We start from the raw sequence: 17,866 nt of genomic DNA on the forward strand, positions 1-17,866 counted from the left end.
TTATAATTTATTTTATTTATTGAACATGATATACCGTATAATCGGCATATTTAAATAGGAATGAATAAAATAGAACCGCAAAATAGATTTGTGGTGCGAGTTCTTTGAACTCGTTCGTGGCTACAAGAGCTTTATTACACAATGTACTATTATTTATCGTAAATACTTATTTTATCGTATACACTTATTTTAATATCGTCAAATATAATAACTATGCATCATGCTGATGAAACGTGTCAAGGGAGTGTATTGTCACTTGTTGACCACAATCACGTGCAGACGATCCTTGGCTAGTACAAAAAGGGCTTCTCTTCCAGCCGCAGCTCCTAGTATAGCTTCGGTACCATTCAGGCGAAAAGCGTATTGTTTTGCTACACGTTCTACCTGAATTGTCAAAAGGCGAAGTCACATTTGATTTGAATAGAGCAAATTATTATTGTTATTATCATTACTATCTTCGGTTCGTAGGACACCATACGTACTTCTAACAAAATCATCTAATTCAGCCTCAATGTTCGTTTTGAGGTCGAAGCTGGAAGCTGCTAGTTGTGTCTATATTTGCCAGTTTTTTTTTTTTTTTGTTATGGCATCATCAGCGTTCAAGGTGTAGGTTTGCAAAGAACTTTTCTTTTTCTCTTTAAATCATTTTTAATTCTGTTGTACCTGTCCGGTTTTCCGGTTCTTCAGTTCGAATTCTGCTGTAGGTTCGGGGCTTTTGTATATATACACTTGACCATTCGTGGCTACGATTGCCGCGTATTCGCCTCCAACTTCGTCGGCTGTTTCCCGATCTCCGCTAGATTCTGGCCTATTGTTAATAGTCGGAATGTGGCTAATCACAAATTGTTTGTCCTGCTTTGATGCACTGACGTACCCGAACGCATGCAACGTAGACACATGCCGAGGAATAATGCGGTTCTATAATGGTATACGTCCACGCAAATGCGTTATTCAGAGTTTCCGTAACAATTGTGCGGCCTTTTAGGGAGAATGTAATAACGGAAATCAATGCGAACACTAATAGATAAATGATAGAAAAAATCTTTATTAAGAAGAGTACGCATCATCGCAGCTTTCAGCCAAGCAGGCTGTGTTATTCCGTATTAATTTCTTCTTATACCCATCAATTTAGTTAAATTGAAAATAATGGCACACCCGATAATGTAACGTACCTGCTTTTGATTCTCAAAATCGAACTTCCAAACTAGCCCGTCAACGTGGTGTCTCAATACGATGAGGGGTCCCTTCTTTGAAGCTATTTCCATGATAAATTGGTGACCCGACAAATCCAAGAAACAGTCTCTGTTCCGGCAAAAAACGTAGTGTTTAGAAATGCAGACAATCTCTTTCTTTCTTATATTTTACGAACCCAAAGTTCCAATACCATCTCTTCGTACCTGTTATGAGTTTCGCCGTTGAAAATAACTAGACTGAATTCCTCTGCAGTTTCATCACATTCCTCTAGATTATCTCCAAGTCCGGCGCTCGTTTCCTGAGTTGGTCTACCTGATTTTGCCTTTTCCAGGTCATCATCAGTGGCAGTAAGGTGGCGGAGGCGTTCGTGCATCTTTTGCGAATTGCCAATTAAAAAATAGTTAGAACAAGAAATATTTTTCGAAAGAATCTACCAACTTATTTGCTTCACTTATTATTTTTCATATTATTTTAGTTCGTTTTCTTATTTGAGATTTTCAGCTATTCTTTTGACGTGAACAAGTCTTCGGAATCAACTTATATGTAGCATCAAAGACACACCGACGCTAGCAGTCTAGTGGAGGCGAGTCTTGCAGAACTTTCCGTTTTCCGACGTTTTTCCGACGGACCTATGAAGCGGCGTGACAATCATACATACAGCTATTGGCTTCACTAATAATTTCTTATTTCCCTTAATCTATACTGCATATAAGGCTGTGCAGGTAATGGAACTGAATGACTATTCTATGCAAGCTCAAATAACGCTGTCGATTCAAAATTGACTCCAAACACTAGCCGGGAGTTGTAAAACGCTTTAACCTGAAAATCGTCCAAAAAGGAATCCTTTGATTTACAGTGAATAAAGCTATGAATCATTTAGTTCTGCTCATAAGGGAGTCCGATAGAACATTATACCGACTTCATCAAGATAAGCTGCATCAAAGACTTCCTCTCCTTTTGTAGTGCCCTTTACCACACGCGGCCAGCGCTGGGCTCGACATTTCACCAAGGTCACCTGCAAAACAAAAACAGGATATACTAAAAATAGCCATCACTGCACATATAAATGTATAATAATAAAACAAGGACGTTCTAAGCAGAAGCATTGTTTTCCAAAAGGGCCTCCCTGTACACAACATGGATGGCTATTTTTCATAGCGTTTTCTTTATGTTACGTTCACACACTAACCTCTAATTTATCGTCTACTATGGACCACGTAGAAGCGCCCGAGTCCACAACTGCCTCCAGCACGCCATCGAGAACTGTTTCTCCGCAAATTTTGATCTATTAAAATATTGAAACGAGAGACTAGCTTTAACTACCATTAATTGTGTGACAAAAGAATATAATGAAAGCCGTTTATCGAAGATTAGGCATAGAATGTATTGTAGCACAAGTATGTTGCTTGATTATGAGTTTATTCAGACGGAAATAATATACCTAGTCACTTCACTTACGGAAAACGTTCATCAAGAACTAAAATCAATTGACTAGTTTTTAGTGTTAAACTATAATCATTTTTTTAATGCGGAATTACATACACTATCACATTCAGGTACTGTTCATCCGTCCGTTGATTGTGTAGTCTTTAAAAATTGTTATCAACGAAGATCCAGTTTTTATAAATCGTTAGGAATAGAGTTACGATTATCCTGTGAAAACAGTGAGGGGTTCGTGTAACTAGCGTTCAATCGTACCTCAATGCTGGATGGTTTGATGTCAACGTTCACATCTCTTTTGGACGTGTCAGGTTGTAAACGGAACATGACTACTACATCCTCGTTGTTTTGCATATAGGTATATACAGGAGAAGTTAGATCCTTTTCCGAAGTATACTGCAGTGCAAAAAAAAAACAATTATCCAAATAATAGCCACAGCCGACAACAACTTCAATCGGAATTGAAAATCAAGTAGAAATTTAGCAGCAAAGCGTATAATAGGTTGATTGAAGTTTCCGAGCTTTTTTTTACTCAAACAGGGTCTGAAAAATATGACGAGTGCAACAAAACTTCCCACTAAAAACCCAGATAGATAGCTTGCTTGCCTTGTGCGGTTACGCGTTGCCATGGCGCAGGATTACCTGATCTCGTTTGTTGACTTTTTCTTCTGAATAGATTGGTTGATACGACGCAATCGAACCATCTAAACATGTAAATCAACTATATAGTTCGTACGAAGCAACTGACAGTGAATCAGGCCCCTGCATTCCCATTAAACGCAAAACATAACCTTTTTCGTATAAAGTCCCATGAGCCTTAGTTTCTCTCCTGAAACTATTCATTCTGATCTCTGGTTTATGTTGACGTACAGACATTACTTCCCATCACTGGTGACAATTCTGTACGAACGAAGTTTGTACAGAATTGTTATCGGTCGTGCGTAACGTTCAATACCCGGTAAAATGTTGAAATGTAACGCTCAGCCATAATTTCTTGTTGGGCTTAGAGGCCTAAGCTTCAAACTTCATGATGTACGTAAGCTCGAAGATTCTAAGTAAACCCGAAAGACTTAAAGGGGTTGATGGCGATCGTGCGGCTACAACCCATTTTTGCGGCCAATTCTGGAGTCCCATTTTCATTTAAAAGTACCTTCAGATAGTTGTCATCAAATGCAGATTGTCAAGAAGAGCGGGAAGCATCCTCTAGATCACAGATCCCATTTTGAAACTTTATTAACCACATTTAAGCCATATTATCGTTACCATGCACATGGCAAATGCATTTTTTGGCGACATTTTCACTTCAACTAAATGCATAGAATGCAGAGTGTCAAATATGTATTTTACTCCAGCTAGACTATCTGTCTGAAGGAACTCTTTGGAGTTCCTTCGGGTTCAACTGCACTTTCGATACCATATAGGTACATCAATACGGTATATAAAAAGTAAAGAACTAGCAAGGGAAGTGGGAAAAGGAGGTTTGCTTAACCTCAAGAAACTTTTTTACCTAATTCAATATATACATATATTTACACTTGCGATACGTATATCATCAGTGAAATTGTGGACAAGCTGCTTTCGATAAAACCAGTCTTTGTTTAAAGTTTAACAAATGTATCTTAACCCCTCATCATTGAAGAAAATGAAATAAAAAATGTTTTGAAAATAGCTTTTTTTTTTTTAGTACAGATATCTTTTATTGTTGTTATTATTATTAGTTGTAATATCGAATTTTTAATTCTTTTATCTGTCAATGACGTCGGTAGTTATTGAGCTAGTCCATAAGACATTAATTAGTTATTTTTGTATAGCTTAAAGTTTTTACATATATCTTAATCATGGCAATTAGAATTATCGAAACTTATGAACATTATGAAAGCTAGAATAATCCGCTGAACACGCTGTATACTACCTGGACTTGCTTCGATACTGTGACGGCTGTCTTTGAATCGTACTTGAATTTGTACTGGCATTCGGAACAAATCAACAGGTGACTTCCTCTGAAATAGGGATTATGAAAGAAATGATGCAATATTAAAGTTTGCAATTCGAACTTAAGCTCTAATACAGGCAGTTCATACATATTTTAATGTCTATATTGTAACATCTGTACTTGAAAATTGCATTAAGAAGCGAAATACCAAATGCTTACTCGATGATTTCTTTCTGTATGATGAAGCTAACTGTGTTTACTAAGAAAAACGTGTGTTTATTTAATTATTTTTTATTAACTTAGTAATCAATTCCTTGCCGGCAGCTCTCTGCTGAAATAATGAACCTTACCTAGAATTATATAGAAACGTTGCAGATTTTGGAACAGCAGTCCCATAAAGCTTTCTTCTTCTGTTTAATTGCCAGTCTGTAGAACTTGACTCGCTTTCAGCCACTGGGGCTCTTTCAAAGGTCAACCAGTCGAGCCACGATAAAAAATGCACCGTTTCCGGATATTCTGCCGACTCATCTAAAAATAGCGGAGTTTTTAGATACGAAGATTTTTAGTTTGCTGAAATTGCTGGAACTTACCTAGGTGAATCTGTCAAGCAATAGCAGGCTTAGCAAACAAAAAGACACTCGACGTATATGCGCGAACATGCAAGCTGACTTTGGCCGAATATCAAAAAACCGAAAACTCTGCGCTCGCTAGTTTGTGGAAAAATATAAAATTTAGAATAAGCTAACGTTATTTTAATAAGTTTTGATTTTACTGCTTGTATTTGTCTATATCCCTACGGAAGTCATGAAAATAACACGAACTTAACGGTCGTTGTGGGCCTATAACTATGAGCAGCAAAAGCTATCTCGCATACGGCTCGAAGGGGCTCAAAAGCTACGGTCTGTAGGATGCCTTACTTATGGACAATGAAATCAACTGGTAAAAAGCAAGTCTACAAACCGGGTTTTTTTTCTTTTACGGAACAGATAAGGATATCGACTTGGGTGCACTGATTCTCAAGGCACACTCGGCCCTTGGCCGCCAACAAAACTCCTTCGTTGATGCCGGTCTCCGATGACAGAAGTTTAGTGAACCTAACAAAATTATTTCAGTATTTCAATAACTTTATAAATGCATATTGTAAATGGTATACATAATGTCCTATACAAATTCGAGAACTGGAATCAGGTCTCGTTAGATTGTAAGAGTCGAAACATTCATTCAGATCTCCCTAGAAGGTTTATGATGGTTGTTTGTGTATAAAGTTAGTTATTTCACGAAATTCACTTTGAGACATAAATGCTTGACAAAGATAAGCACACTTTGACTATTATACACCAAGTTTCACGTACGGCTTTCCAAGTTGCCTCTGCTCTGTCCTGAGCAGGTCAATTGTTCCCTGCCGGTTTAATATAACACCGAATTCATTGTTCACGAAGAGGAAATTAGATTCAGATTGATCGACATCGACCGGCGGGTTGTTAGGGCTTAGACATAGCACAACATTTGGTTCTGATAGACGCTCATTCTCATACCGCACATGGAATAACTGCAACATTCACGCAGTTACGGTTACACATCTGTTACTATCAAAAAAACAACAATCAAAGAAAACGCCTTTTTGAAAAGTCCTTGTAGATCGACGAGATCCTATAATATAATCCTGTCGATGGCTAGTCCTTCAAGAACTGACTGTTGACAACAGGCAATAATATAACCCAACAAAACCTCCGGAAATTTATCTTTACCCATTGCTTTTTACACACGCCTGCTATAAGCGCAGTAATTTTTGGTGCATCTTTCAATCCTGGTTCAGATCCCAGGCGCCATATGGTTATTGAGCTACAGAAAAAAAAATAGAAATAGCGATTTCTCAGGTGTTAACACTATACCTTCCATCGTTGCCTCTATATTTTCTTAAGCTAAACTATCTGTTTACATTATTATACACAAATAAGCACAACACGAGCACAGTACTGCTTCTTTGTAGTCGGTCCAAGATGTCTGAATACGGTTTTTGATTATATCAATGATACTATAATTGCTCCTAAATTAAAGAGTGCCATTCAGCATTACTGAACACGTGGCCGAATGAAAACAAATCAATATCATGGAACTGCGCATATACATGACAGCCAAATGAATATCACTTACGCTATATTGAGCAATATAGAATACTGAGCCCGGATGAAAGACATCGTAAACTAGAGCATTCAATTTAGATCGTAATTCGACGTGGCATAGACCGAACTGATCAGTTGTCAACTCCGCCGGCGATGCTATCTTCTCCTAATTCAAGGTTAAAGAGAATATACCGAAGTTATTCAATGTTTGTATTGAGCGTTTTTTGCGTCACAGAAAGCCAAAAAAAAATAGATGAACAAATCACATAACATCAGAGTAGGTGATTTACTACCGGCAGCGTTTTCATATGGCTGGTACCGAAACTAATAATTTTGTGGCAATCACGCACCCTTACTCGTATCTCTATAGTATTTAAAGGTTGCTGAAACATCCTTACTTATTAAACTAGCATTACAATACAAAATGAATTGAGGACACCCTAGCAGAGTAATATAGCTACCTTCAATTTGTGCTGAAGAATTTGGGGTTGATCAGACGCTAGTCGGTAACAGTCGAAATTCGGATCCAAAAATCGCCTGTTAGGCCTCAACTCATTAATTGTACAATTTACTGGGTTGTCAGAAGACATTGTTTTGTGTTTTTCCCGTTCAGGAGGGTGAAAGATCAACGTCAGGTATTTTTCAATCACGTTCTGAAACATGAATAACAGTCCGTACTTTAATACTACTAGTCAATTTAGGCGTTTGAATAGAAAAATTATCTGAAAGGTTAGTTTTAAAATAACCTTATTTCTTCTATAAGAATAAAAGTATAATGATTTCTTATTATTTGAGAATTATTAGGCATCAATTTGTATTCCTGCCAACAAAATTTTAAACTTTGTAATTCCGTTTTGTTACCATCCGTTCTATTTCGCGGGAAAATTTTTCGTTACCTTGTCCGCAGTTTGGTCTGCTTTTTTCCGTCTGCTCTATATTCTAAATTAAAAAAAAGCCATGCGCTCCTTAATTGCAACAAAAACAAATAAATAGGAAACGAAGGGTTTATTAAATACATTATTGACTCTATTTAGATGAAGTAGACATATGCAATCGGTAGCTGCTGTAGCATACGATAATCAATTTCTTAGTCTAATAAATAGTAGCCATATCATTTCATAGATCGTTTAGCATTATATTATGAATATTACAATGGTGAAAAGTGCTATGCATTCCGTTTTAAAGTTCTACTTAAACCAAATATATGAATTAATGAAGCTCTATAATAAATGAATATATGAAATATTTGTTCTGTCACGTAATGAAAGTGTACATATCACCAGTAGGTAAAACTGTTGCCAGAGATTTGAGTTAGTTACAGAGACAGGACGCAGAACCACATATAAGTACGTATGTGACCCAAAGTTATCAAGATTAAACGAGAAGCCCTAATATGAAAAAAATCGACCTTTTAGTTACGTTGGATTATTCAGCGAGTGGCGCGCAACTTGTTATATTCCAGAAGCACAGTAAACAAACGTATCCTTTAATACTAGATAATTCACTTGCCTCTTATACGAAAGCGAATTCGTCTGATAGCACGGCACACAGTCGACGCCACGACAATTTTGTAAGTATTTTTAGGAAAACAAACAGCTAGTTTTATTTATTAGGCTCCTTTGCAATAGAGTCGCGTAGTTTCTTTATCCACCAGCTGTTCATCGAGTACCCCGTCATAATCGAACATTGTGCCCTCTCCGAGCTTTGAATTTAAGGCGCGCAAGTGCGCCGACTAACGAGCTATGCCTAATGTATTCATTTTCGGCCCACAGAAACAAGTTTATAGCGTTAGATTGTCCCGCCAGATTTCATATACACAGTAGGTTAAACAATATTAGTCATTATTAAAGTTAACTCACATATAATAAAACACTATCGCATCTATATACAGTACCTTCGTCTACCTTGGCCTTCACCCAAGCTAACATCAAAACCTAAAAAAAATCATCAAAACCTGAAGTGTTCTTTAAAGACTGTCGTGCGTGAAACGAAATCCAATTCCAATCGGCATAAGATGCTTTTATGGCTTCTGGCAACGCCTTGATTGATAATACCTCGATAAGTTATTAAACTCGAGTGAAGAACTCAAAGAACATGAATTGAATTCGGCAGTTTACATTACGTTGATGATGACTGTTCCCAAAATCTTAAACGATATATTGTACCGCGTAGCTTATTCAACTATGCTAGAAATCAGCGTTAGCAAATAACGATTCTATGGCGATATTTTCGGAGAGTTCCGAAGAATGAAAGCCGTCGAATTTTTAGGTGGAGTCATAGTTGCTCCCTCATCAATATACGGCTTCATCAGATGTGAGCTTTGGATTCATGTGATATTCATATAACACTGGTTGTTAGTGCCATCGCTCGTTTGTAGTTAATGCTCGTGAGCTAAAGCGGAGGGACCCGTTTTCCGCTCTTCGTGTCCTTTGCCCTGCGAGTAGTAACAGCTAGGCCAGCACATAATACAACACGAGGCGAGTCAAGCCACAGCCCATGGGTCAGCGCTTGCTGCACGAACAACCAAAATATTCGCAGGCTAATCAGTGTATTGTGACCAATATGGGTTGACTCGTTGGCTAAATATCCATAGAAACACTACAGCTTACCGCGCAATTAAGTGTTGCAATCGATAGAAAGAGCTGAAAGTTTGTCTGCATAAACTAGAAGAGTTCTAACGACGTTTGATAACAAGGTGAGACAGCTGTATAGATCAAAGCATCTATAATATGTTCAATATATACGCACGGGTCACTCCCTCTTACGTTACAAGCGGCTAGACCAATGAGCGCGATTTAAATAAACCCTTTCAAATTTACATATATATACAATACCGGGTACTCTATCTATGTCTATGTATCAAGTGATAGGATTTTTTTTATTTCATTCAAATCACACAAGAATTAAGCCGGTTATAATTGCAAAGCTACCGAGGTTAGTTTTACGCCAAACTCGGGCCTCTGTATTCATATAATGGGTATATGCCGCTTATATGAGCAGTCCTCCATATCCATTTTTGACTCTGTTGCGTGCTGTTTTTTAGCATACTTGCACGTAATAGCATCACGTTTAGCTAAACGAAGCGATCGACTCCGTGATTTAACGCAAACAAGCCGACAGCTACGAATTCACAGCTCCACGCTCAATCCTCGAAAACAAACAATCAGCGAAAAGGAGAAAAAGGCTTATCCAGATACAACTGCGACGCAAACTTAAAGAGATGCTTTTGAGAGATGTTCCGAAGAATGGGCCAGACTAGAACGGTACTTAAGGTTAAAATGACGTTTATAGTTGTTTCGCCAAAGTTCCCTTAAACGCTTTGGTTCTAAGCGGGCACAGAATAGCGTGTTCAGGAGAGTGTCCGCTCTGAAAATGGATGTTACAGCACACGTCTGAAGCGCAGCCAAAAACAGGCTTCCGCTGTGGCGCCTACGTGTGCGTGTCAATGATGGCGTACAAAACTTATAGTCGACTCTGGAAGTTGTCTGAAATCTTCTAGAAGCTACAATAGATAACCGCGAAAAAGACGCAGAGGATGACAGATTCGGGTGTAGTGCATTAGGCAGATTGCGTACCTTAGGGGCGCATCATTGGATACAGTAGCAGCAAGAGTCCGTAGATGATGTTAAACCTACAGATCTTAGACTTAATACCGGACTGTGATGAGGACAGTTCGTAGAAACGGTCGGTCCGCCACACAAATGTCCACTTGAGAAAAATCGCTGCATTAACAGCCGAAGCAAGGGGGTAGCCTAGTTGCCAGCCATATAGAGGTAGAGGCTATCTAGGTCGCGCACCGTAAAGCAAAACACGTCGAACGAGACGACAAATATGGATCTTGTATTGAACGCAACTGCTGTGTTGCTCAATACGACAACAGAGCAGAAGGTTGTCCAAGAGTCAGTAGCTGCCTCTCTTCAGACGCCGACATCGTTACTTGGCAAGTCGGATCATCTCATCATCTGCCGATCGTGGAAGGAACCCCAACATGTCCTCTTTCAGGTAATTATATGTATATATACATCAGTTTTAATCTGAAGGATCAAGAAAACTTCCACAACTAAATACAAGTACGATTTCTATATAGAGCAACTTTTTTCGAAACTTTGATCATAAATGGACGTGTTATACCATCCTGCTGTTTCAGGTGGCCAACGTATTATTCATATTGGCTTTCGTAGCCCCGGATAATAAATATGGTGTGCTTTTTCTGCACACGTTGCTTATGGTAAGTTAGAAGCTGTCGATCAGGTATCCCGCGCTGATACTGATCAGCATTGTCAGTTAGGCTCTTAGATAGAGCAAAAGTTTTTCAAAATAAAACAATCATAAGTAGCGTACTCCAATAAGCGAACAGAGCATTTGATTCGAATAAGGACATTATATATATTGTCGTTTATGTATACGCCCGAGATAACATTTGATTTGCGATATGGGTGATACTTGTAGAAATATTGTATTACTCTATCTAATAAAAATCTGATATAAAATCCAAAACTTAAAGGAAGTAATACTCAAAAAAGAATGTTGAGCTTAGCTTAGTTTTCCATAGTGTAGCGTAAGCTGTCAGAAAATCCTGTGCGTACTTATAGTACAACGTTCGTATAGTGACAATACCCTACAACTGGCGTCTGATAGGTTGCATGCCTTTTTACAACCGCGTGGGCTTGGAACGTCCTCTGCGCACCCGATCTCTTCACCTACAGTTTCGTAGCCATGATCATCAACATGGGCCAGACCATTTACCTCTTGTTCACACTCAGGTATGCTTTGACCCATCTAATCAGTTGATCTTCACTCTCTCTCGATACATATGTATATATATAAGATTTAAGTTTCTGGTAGAAAATCTCTGTCAACAATTGTTGTCAATATTTTATTATGCAGTTTTTTCTATCTGATTTTGAATAACAGTCAGTCGATGTTAAAAACTGATTATGAATTGCAATAACGGCTGTTATAATTATGGCTTTTAACCAGATGCATTGCTATTTACTAAAGTCAAAGAAAGTAAATCTAAATTTGTGGAGTTTAGCGCAAATTTGCTAGATCAACTTCAATTTAATTCAGTTTCTGTCTTTCTGGCAATCGTTTGCTCATTTAGGCATGTCCCTCAAGGTCGTCTAGTTACTCTCGCTATCTGCTTTCAGCGATGTATCCCCTTGTTCTAACTTCGATAAAGCTGTGTTTTTTTACCTCATTCGATAACCGAGTCACAACTGTGTCACGTATAGCTCTACGCATGCCAGTCAACGTCATATTTCCATAATTATTACAGACAAGTGAAGTTCCCTGGAGAATTGGAGGACATTTATGAGGTCTTATTTGCCCCTATGCGAGTCTCGCGCATGCTCTTCAAACGACTTGTTTCGCTGGAGTACGCGCAGGTAAGGTAATTTTCGCAACTCTTTAAGTGCTGGCTGTATGAAAGACATTGTAAAAGGACTAGATTGTATTACTAATATTCAAGTTATTTGCCTCGCATAATCAGTGCATAAAGATCTGAATAGTGTTACGGTTTACTGCAGGAATCACATTGACTTCTTCAAATAAGTCCTTTATGCTTTTCCTTGACTTCCTTGACTGCTTTACAGGTGCTGAATCTCCATGCTGGTGAAGCTTATGCGATGCAGAATTTAACGCGGACAGATCGCTTAGCGTTGCTCGTTGCCGGGAAGTAAGTTAACATCAGTATACAACGTGTCGTACGTACTGTAGACTAAAAAATAATCAAGTCACTTACTTAATCTTGCAATTGTTTTGACATAGATAGTCTTGCGGGTATCGTATAAGGGCAAATATTTTAAAATTTCCCTAGCGGCTGATCTTCCTTCAAGTGTAGTACACAATGATACAGAGGTAAAAAGATCATTACAGGTGAGAGTTAGATTCGCTATTGAATGTATAAATTAATTTGTAGGCATGAGCTGATTTCTCAGAACATTAAGGACACGAACACTATTTGTGTGTATTTAACAGAGCCAGCGTGCTTTCGGACCATCATTTTCTACATCATATACATCCGCGCGAATTTCTCGACTCGCCCGAATTCGAATCTACGCGCTCTGGAAAGGAGGACAAGTACAAGGTCAGCACGGTGCATACGAACTAGATTCTAATTCTACGAAAATGACTGCTAACTTTCTTATGTACGCTATCATGACGTCACACCTATAGCAGTACCGCTAACTATAAACAGAAGACTGAATATGCAGCGTTCCCGGATCACTACAATTCAGTTTCACTCAGTATTTTCATTCTGTTCAAGTTTATACATACATTGGTTTTAACTTATCCGTTTCGGATTCTGCTTGCAGGTAACCATAATCGCAGTGACACCTTGCCGATATATTCTTTGGCAGCGTCAGAACCTCGAGTACCTACTGGTTAAGGAGGCATTCTTGGCGGCTGTATTTGCGCTGTTACTTGAGCGGGACATCACGTCCAAACTGTATGCTATGAACGAAAAGATCGTTACGGAGAAGGGAGAGCAGTTAGACATACGCCTTCCATCGGTCACCGGAAGCATGACGTACCAGCTGGCAGCTGAAACCACTTCACAGCTTCACACAGGATCCCGATCGCACACGCCACACCTACAACGTGCAGGCAAGTTAAAATTAATCCAAAGACATCGGCATCTCTTAACAATGCAGGCAAAAATATTCAGGCCTTATGTAAATTTAAGGTGTGAAGGACGATATGGGCCACATTAGGAACCCAACATACAATACTAGTATTTCAATAGGAAGTCGGAGTTTGTTTACGTGGTGACTTCGAATATTAAATGGATATGTATGATTTCATTCTATAAAACTGACGGCCATGACCGGAGACGTCAGATCGTAAAGGCTCAGCTTGGAAGAGAAAGATGTTCTCTGCGACAGAAAAAACGCTACTCTATGCGATCCATGCTGGAGAAATACATGAACGTACGCTCGGCCTCGTAGCCGTGCGGCGTTCATGTATATCCTACTATTTATCCTACGAAATGATCTAACCTTGACCTTAGACGATCCTTCATGCCGGGAAGATTCGACATCATTGAAAATAAAAAATATACAATGACCGATCGTATACAGTGATACTTTTCTCTAGCTTTATTTATAGCATTATTACTATTATAGCAGAGAGCTGTACCTTTGAAACAGAACTGGTCGTGAAAAAAAGGTATGAAACAGAAATGTTAGTGGCTGTAGTAAAGAATTGTTGGTTAGACCATAATGAACAAAGAAGGAACTATCGATCGATAGATAAGAAGGTCGATCCAAGCAAAACTTCTTGAAACGAGAGCTTTCGTCGTCTATTTATCGATGGTAAGGGGTAAGGCATGTGACCAGTGTCGACTCAGTTATGCCTTTGTAAGCTATAGTTTCGATGCGCAACAAAAGACAGCCCGTATATTGACGCTGGTGAAAAAGAAGCAGATGCTTCACGACGCATTCAGGCAAAAATTACTCGTAGACCCTTTGATGCAATTGCCCAGCTAAGACTGGGCGGCCCGACGTCATAAAGTCGAAGGCCATTTCGAAATTTTAAATATTACTCTCGCAGGTGACTCATGATGGTGTTCGTGATGTCCACTTGTGCCGCATCAAGAAACAAGTTCCGACGACTGCCGAATGTGTCGAAGAACTGAAACACAGACGATGAAATTCTTTAATGCGTCACATAGTACAAGATGGCTAATAGTCGAACATTGTACCATTAGAAACCAATTGATAGGTCATGTTTTTTTTTAGCTGTTATTGCTTTCGTTCGATTAACAGCACACAATACTTCGTATGTTGTATATGTAATAGAGTTTGCGATTAGATGATCGCAAAAAAGCGACCTGCAATAGTGGTTCATGTAAGTTCTATGAATGCTTCTATCATTGTGGTCGGCGCGATCGTTGCTGCTGCCGTAAGTGTCCTGAGCGACGTCACCATGTTGATGGACACGAGGAACTTGTATAAGCATTTAAAAAGTATGTACGTGTTGCGTACAACGCAGGCGAGGCTTTACCATCAAACTGAGATCTCAGGTTAGCACATTTAAAGCATTAGTTAGATGAATGTTGACCTATCGCTCTATAGGTTGATTTGGTATATTCGTTTGTTCAGTGAACAACAATGTGTTTTTTCAACGTTTTCGGAAACGTGTTTGCTCGCTTAGATAGTTTAGTCACAAATTTCTGGCATCAAATTCTTAATGCGCATGAGTAAAATATTATTCGTAATAGAACACGCTGTAAATAGATCTGACGCTATATATCTCAGCTGGGCAAGAAATAACGTCCTCGGTAGCTATCAAGATAATTTTAGATCTACTAGTAACCCAAGTACCAATACGCAGAACAAGGTTCGATATACTAAATTGGAATACAGCAGCATCACCGAATGCTTATTCAGAGGTAGTCTCTAGATATAAACATCAGCAACTTGATGGACGCTACGCCCGAATTGTACGTGTTTGTGTGCGATGTGAGTGACCTCTATGATTAAGTATGACATGTTAGAACAAGATAAAATCCCGGAACCTTTTTGCACGGGTTTACGGCCCCTCATTTTTAGCTTTCGAATGCCTTAAACGTTGCCTCCGAAACGGTAGCTTCTAGCCATCGCCTCGAGCTGCCTAACCGACAAAGTGGTCTTTGAAATTACCCTACTGAAAAGAGAAAAGTGGGCCGATTATACGTAAAAATTGAAATTAATTGTTCGTGTATTCCCAAACTAACAAGCTTCATAACACCTAATCCAATGGGACCCATTGGATTAGATGTTATTCAAAAGTACGCATTTAAGAGCATACGATTGTGATAAAGCTATGTGTGTTCATTAAATAACGTCCGTTTCTAGCTGGGCTCACCTAGTGATCCGCGAAAGGCCGTTCGTCGCGGGTGCTATTTGAATCTTGATGTTTTCTTGGCTTGATGGAGGACTTCAGTTGAAATTTCCGCAACGTCAAATGGAAAGGTACGCTTCTAAGCAATACAATTTGCATAATTTCGCATAACGAGGACAATACGTGTTCAAACGGTGGCTTTCAGGTGGCTCTCCTGTGGAAAGGGAGAAGGATCAGCGAAGCTATTCAATCAAGTAATTGTGTTAGAAGTATGAGCAGACGTCAGCCATATTTTTTATTCCGGTAAAAGTACGACAAATGACAGAGCGAGATGCGGACCATGAATGAGGACGAAAACGAAAGTATTCACAGTGAAGATAATACGCTAGTAGAATGGATATACGTAGACTAAAATCTGACCTAAATCTCTATTTAAGTAGATATTTCAGTACCGTCTCGTTGAAGCCAATTCATAAACGTTCGCAACGGAGTATTCGCTTGCACCTCAATGACTGAGGCTGCTGAAAACTATAGTTAATTATATTAACATTTTTTGACTTCTGCAACTGAAAGAGTTAGCATTCCAGTGGTAGTGTTGATTTATTATAACGATAATAACTATTCATATCTGTAAAAGATAGCAAAAAAAAAGGGGTTTTGCTATTGCCAGCTAAGGTTGTGAGGATGTTCGATGGTAGCAAGCAAAAAACTGTAACATATTATATAGTAAGTGTATCGTCAACAGAAGGTTCGCCGACGAAAGGTTGTTCTTATAATCGAAGTTATCAATGTTCTTCTTGAACAAAATACAATTTATTTGTAATCTGTAATATGATTATTTAGAGAAACATCGGGAAATAGAAAGTCGTTCACGTCATAGCTGATTGACACGTGACTTTTTAATCAGAACAGCCAGCCACAAGTTCGCGGGTTGGCTTTAGATACCTAATAGTTGTCCTATTCGCTAATATATACAATTGTTCTATATGCTTTATGTTATGCTGCTAAATGTTTGCTAACCAATAGATCGACTGCTTACTGCCGAATATCGCTTGAGGACCCGCAGGTTTACAGGATTACAGTCTACATTTTCTCCGAATAAGTGCCATTTGATAATGTGTAATTTAGCAAAATGAGATCTTAGTACACGATACAAAGCAATGCCAACACATCGTTCAACAGGGTCTCAAAGGATTCTCGTTCAGCGGGTAGGAGGCGAATATAAGATCCATTTCTTCCTTCCTTCCTTCCTTCCTTCGCTTTAATGAAGAGCGAAGTTTGTTGCTGCAGGAAGTTGCCGTTCTCAGAACTTTGGACTTTGGGGGCACTCTTATGGTGTCGATGGAGATGTTTATGGAAACCCAGTAGAACAACTGGTAGAACGACGTCCAAAACTGACAAATATGTTAGAGGAAAGTTGCCATTAGTGAACCTCACGCTTCATCTACGGAAGATAGGACCGATGTCGATACCAAGTGTATGAAATTGATATTATAACGCTTGATAAATACAAATGATTATCATTCAAGTAGTGACCTAAAGAACCATTATGTAAGAGTTCGGTAGTTATTGAGGTTTGCCTTCGATAATGTTGCATTATGTGTTATAGAGTTATATTATCCTAGAATATGTGCGCAACAGCACCCCTTTATCGGTACCCACACGTACGCTCCTCTATATATAATAGGAAAGCTCTGAAAACTACTTACTTATAATACGTGATTGCATATGTAACGTCCTAACGGTTGTGATCGAAAATTATATGCAATTATTATAGATGACCTTAGTATATCTGGGACGATTTTGTTCGAATAATAAAAGGACTCATTGAGCATTAGTCTGATTGCTATTATTTACACTCTGGATCACTGCTTAATATACTATAGGGCTAATTATTCGGAAAGACTGTAGTAATTGCATCACATCAGTGAATATATAGACGCTTCGCTATAGATGCCCCAATTTCTTGCATAGCCCAAACATGCATCACATCGAGGCGATATTGGCAAAGGAATCAGCCAGAAACAGAACTAAAGTGTCTTATTCAGCATGTTTTCTTCTTAGCATCAACAAAAACAGAAAAACGATTAGGCACTAAGTAGAACAGAAGAATCGAAAGCTAAATAGGTATGACATTATTCGAGGCTTTCACCACTCAGGAGAGCCAAGGACTTCCGATAACAACATATGGCCTACGACCTATCATACGGGCTTGAAAAATTGATTAGTGTAGCGGTCAACAGGATGTCGGACTCTCAATACCTAGGTGGGAGATGAGGATTTTTTCAATTATTCAAATGATTTTACTAGTGCCTTTTTCCTTGGTCCGGTTGACGTTCAGCAACCGCTT

General features: G+C 38.8%; 2 protein-coding genes and 1 long non-coding RNA gene across 10 annotated transcripts; 1 reads left to right on the plus strand and 2 right to left on the minus strand.

The window, feature by feature from the left end:
* Positions 1–83: 83 nt before the first annotated feature.
* LOC111248205 (nudC domain-containing protein 1) lies at positions 84–10,397 on the minus strand. Of its 5 annotated transcripts, none has more exons than XM_086985519.1 (14): positions 10,266–10,397; positions 7,152–7,343; positions 6,722–6,856; positions 5,920–6,116; positions 5,528–5,661; positions 4,918–5,095; positions 4,547–4,634; positions 2,893–3,030; positions 2,384–2,479; positions 2,114–2,209; positions 1,398–1,567; positions 1,173–1,302; positions 664–918; positions 84–384 (listed from the first exon to the last, which is right to left on the minus strand). In XM_086985519.1, exons 2-14 carry the CDS (start codon positions 7,278–7,280, stop codon positions 253–255), a joined length of 1,878 nt encoding a protein of 625 aa, XP_086841645.1. In that variant the 5' UTR covers positions 7,281–7,343; positions 10,266–10,397; the 3' UTR covers positions 84–252. The 5 variants fall into 5 exon arrangements, with proteins under 5 accessions (XP_086841645.1, XP_086841643.1, XP_086841644.1 ...); XM_086985517.1 differs by lacking the exon at positions 10,266–10,397 and adding an exon at positions 8,200–8,363; XM_086985518.1 differs by lacking the exon at positions 10,266–10,397 and adding an exon at positions 8,099–8,363.
* A 124-nt stretch (positions 10,398–10,521) lies between these two features.
* Positions 10,522–17,353, plus strand: LOC111247727 (popeye domain-containing protein 3-like). 4 transcript variants are annotated; one of them, XR_015325098.1, is made up of 9 exons: positions 10,522–10,692; positions 10,838–10,918; positions 11,329–11,453; positions 11,969–12,077; positions 12,285–12,367; positions 12,670–12,778; positions 13,008–14,716; positions 15,531–15,647; positions 15,722–17,353. XR_015325098.1 is itself a non-coding variant. In XM_022799000.2 (8 exons), exons 1-8 carry the CDS (start codon positions 10,522–10,524, stop codon positions 15,772–15,774), a joined length of 1,023 nt encoding a protein of 340 aa, XP_022654735.1. In that variant the 3' UTR covers positions 15,775–17,353. The 4 variants fall into 4 exon arrangements, 1 of the variants encoding a protein (XP_022654735.1); XR_015325097.1 differs by having other exon boundaries at positions 15,531–17,353; XR_002672243.2 differs by lacking the exon at positions 15,531–15,647.
* Positions 11,540–15,653, minus strand: LOC147756644 (uncharacterized). The gene is made up of 3 exons (XR_015325106.1): positions 15,541–15,653; positions 12,648–14,325; positions 11,540–12,409 (listed from the first exon to the last, which is right to left on the minus strand). It is a non-coding gene; the product is annotated as an uncharacterized LOC147756644 (long non-coding RNA).
* Positions 17,354–17,866: the final 513 nt, after the last annotated feature.

The sequence above is a fragment of the Varroa destructor genome, unplaced genomic scaffold (genome assembly GCF_002443255.2).
Source record: "Varroa destructor unplaced genomic scaffold, Vdes_3.0 BEIS01000003.1, whole genome shotgun sequence".
Lineage (NCBI taxonomy): Eukaryota > Metazoa > Arthropoda > Arachnida > Mesostigmata > Varroidae > Varroa > Varroa destructor.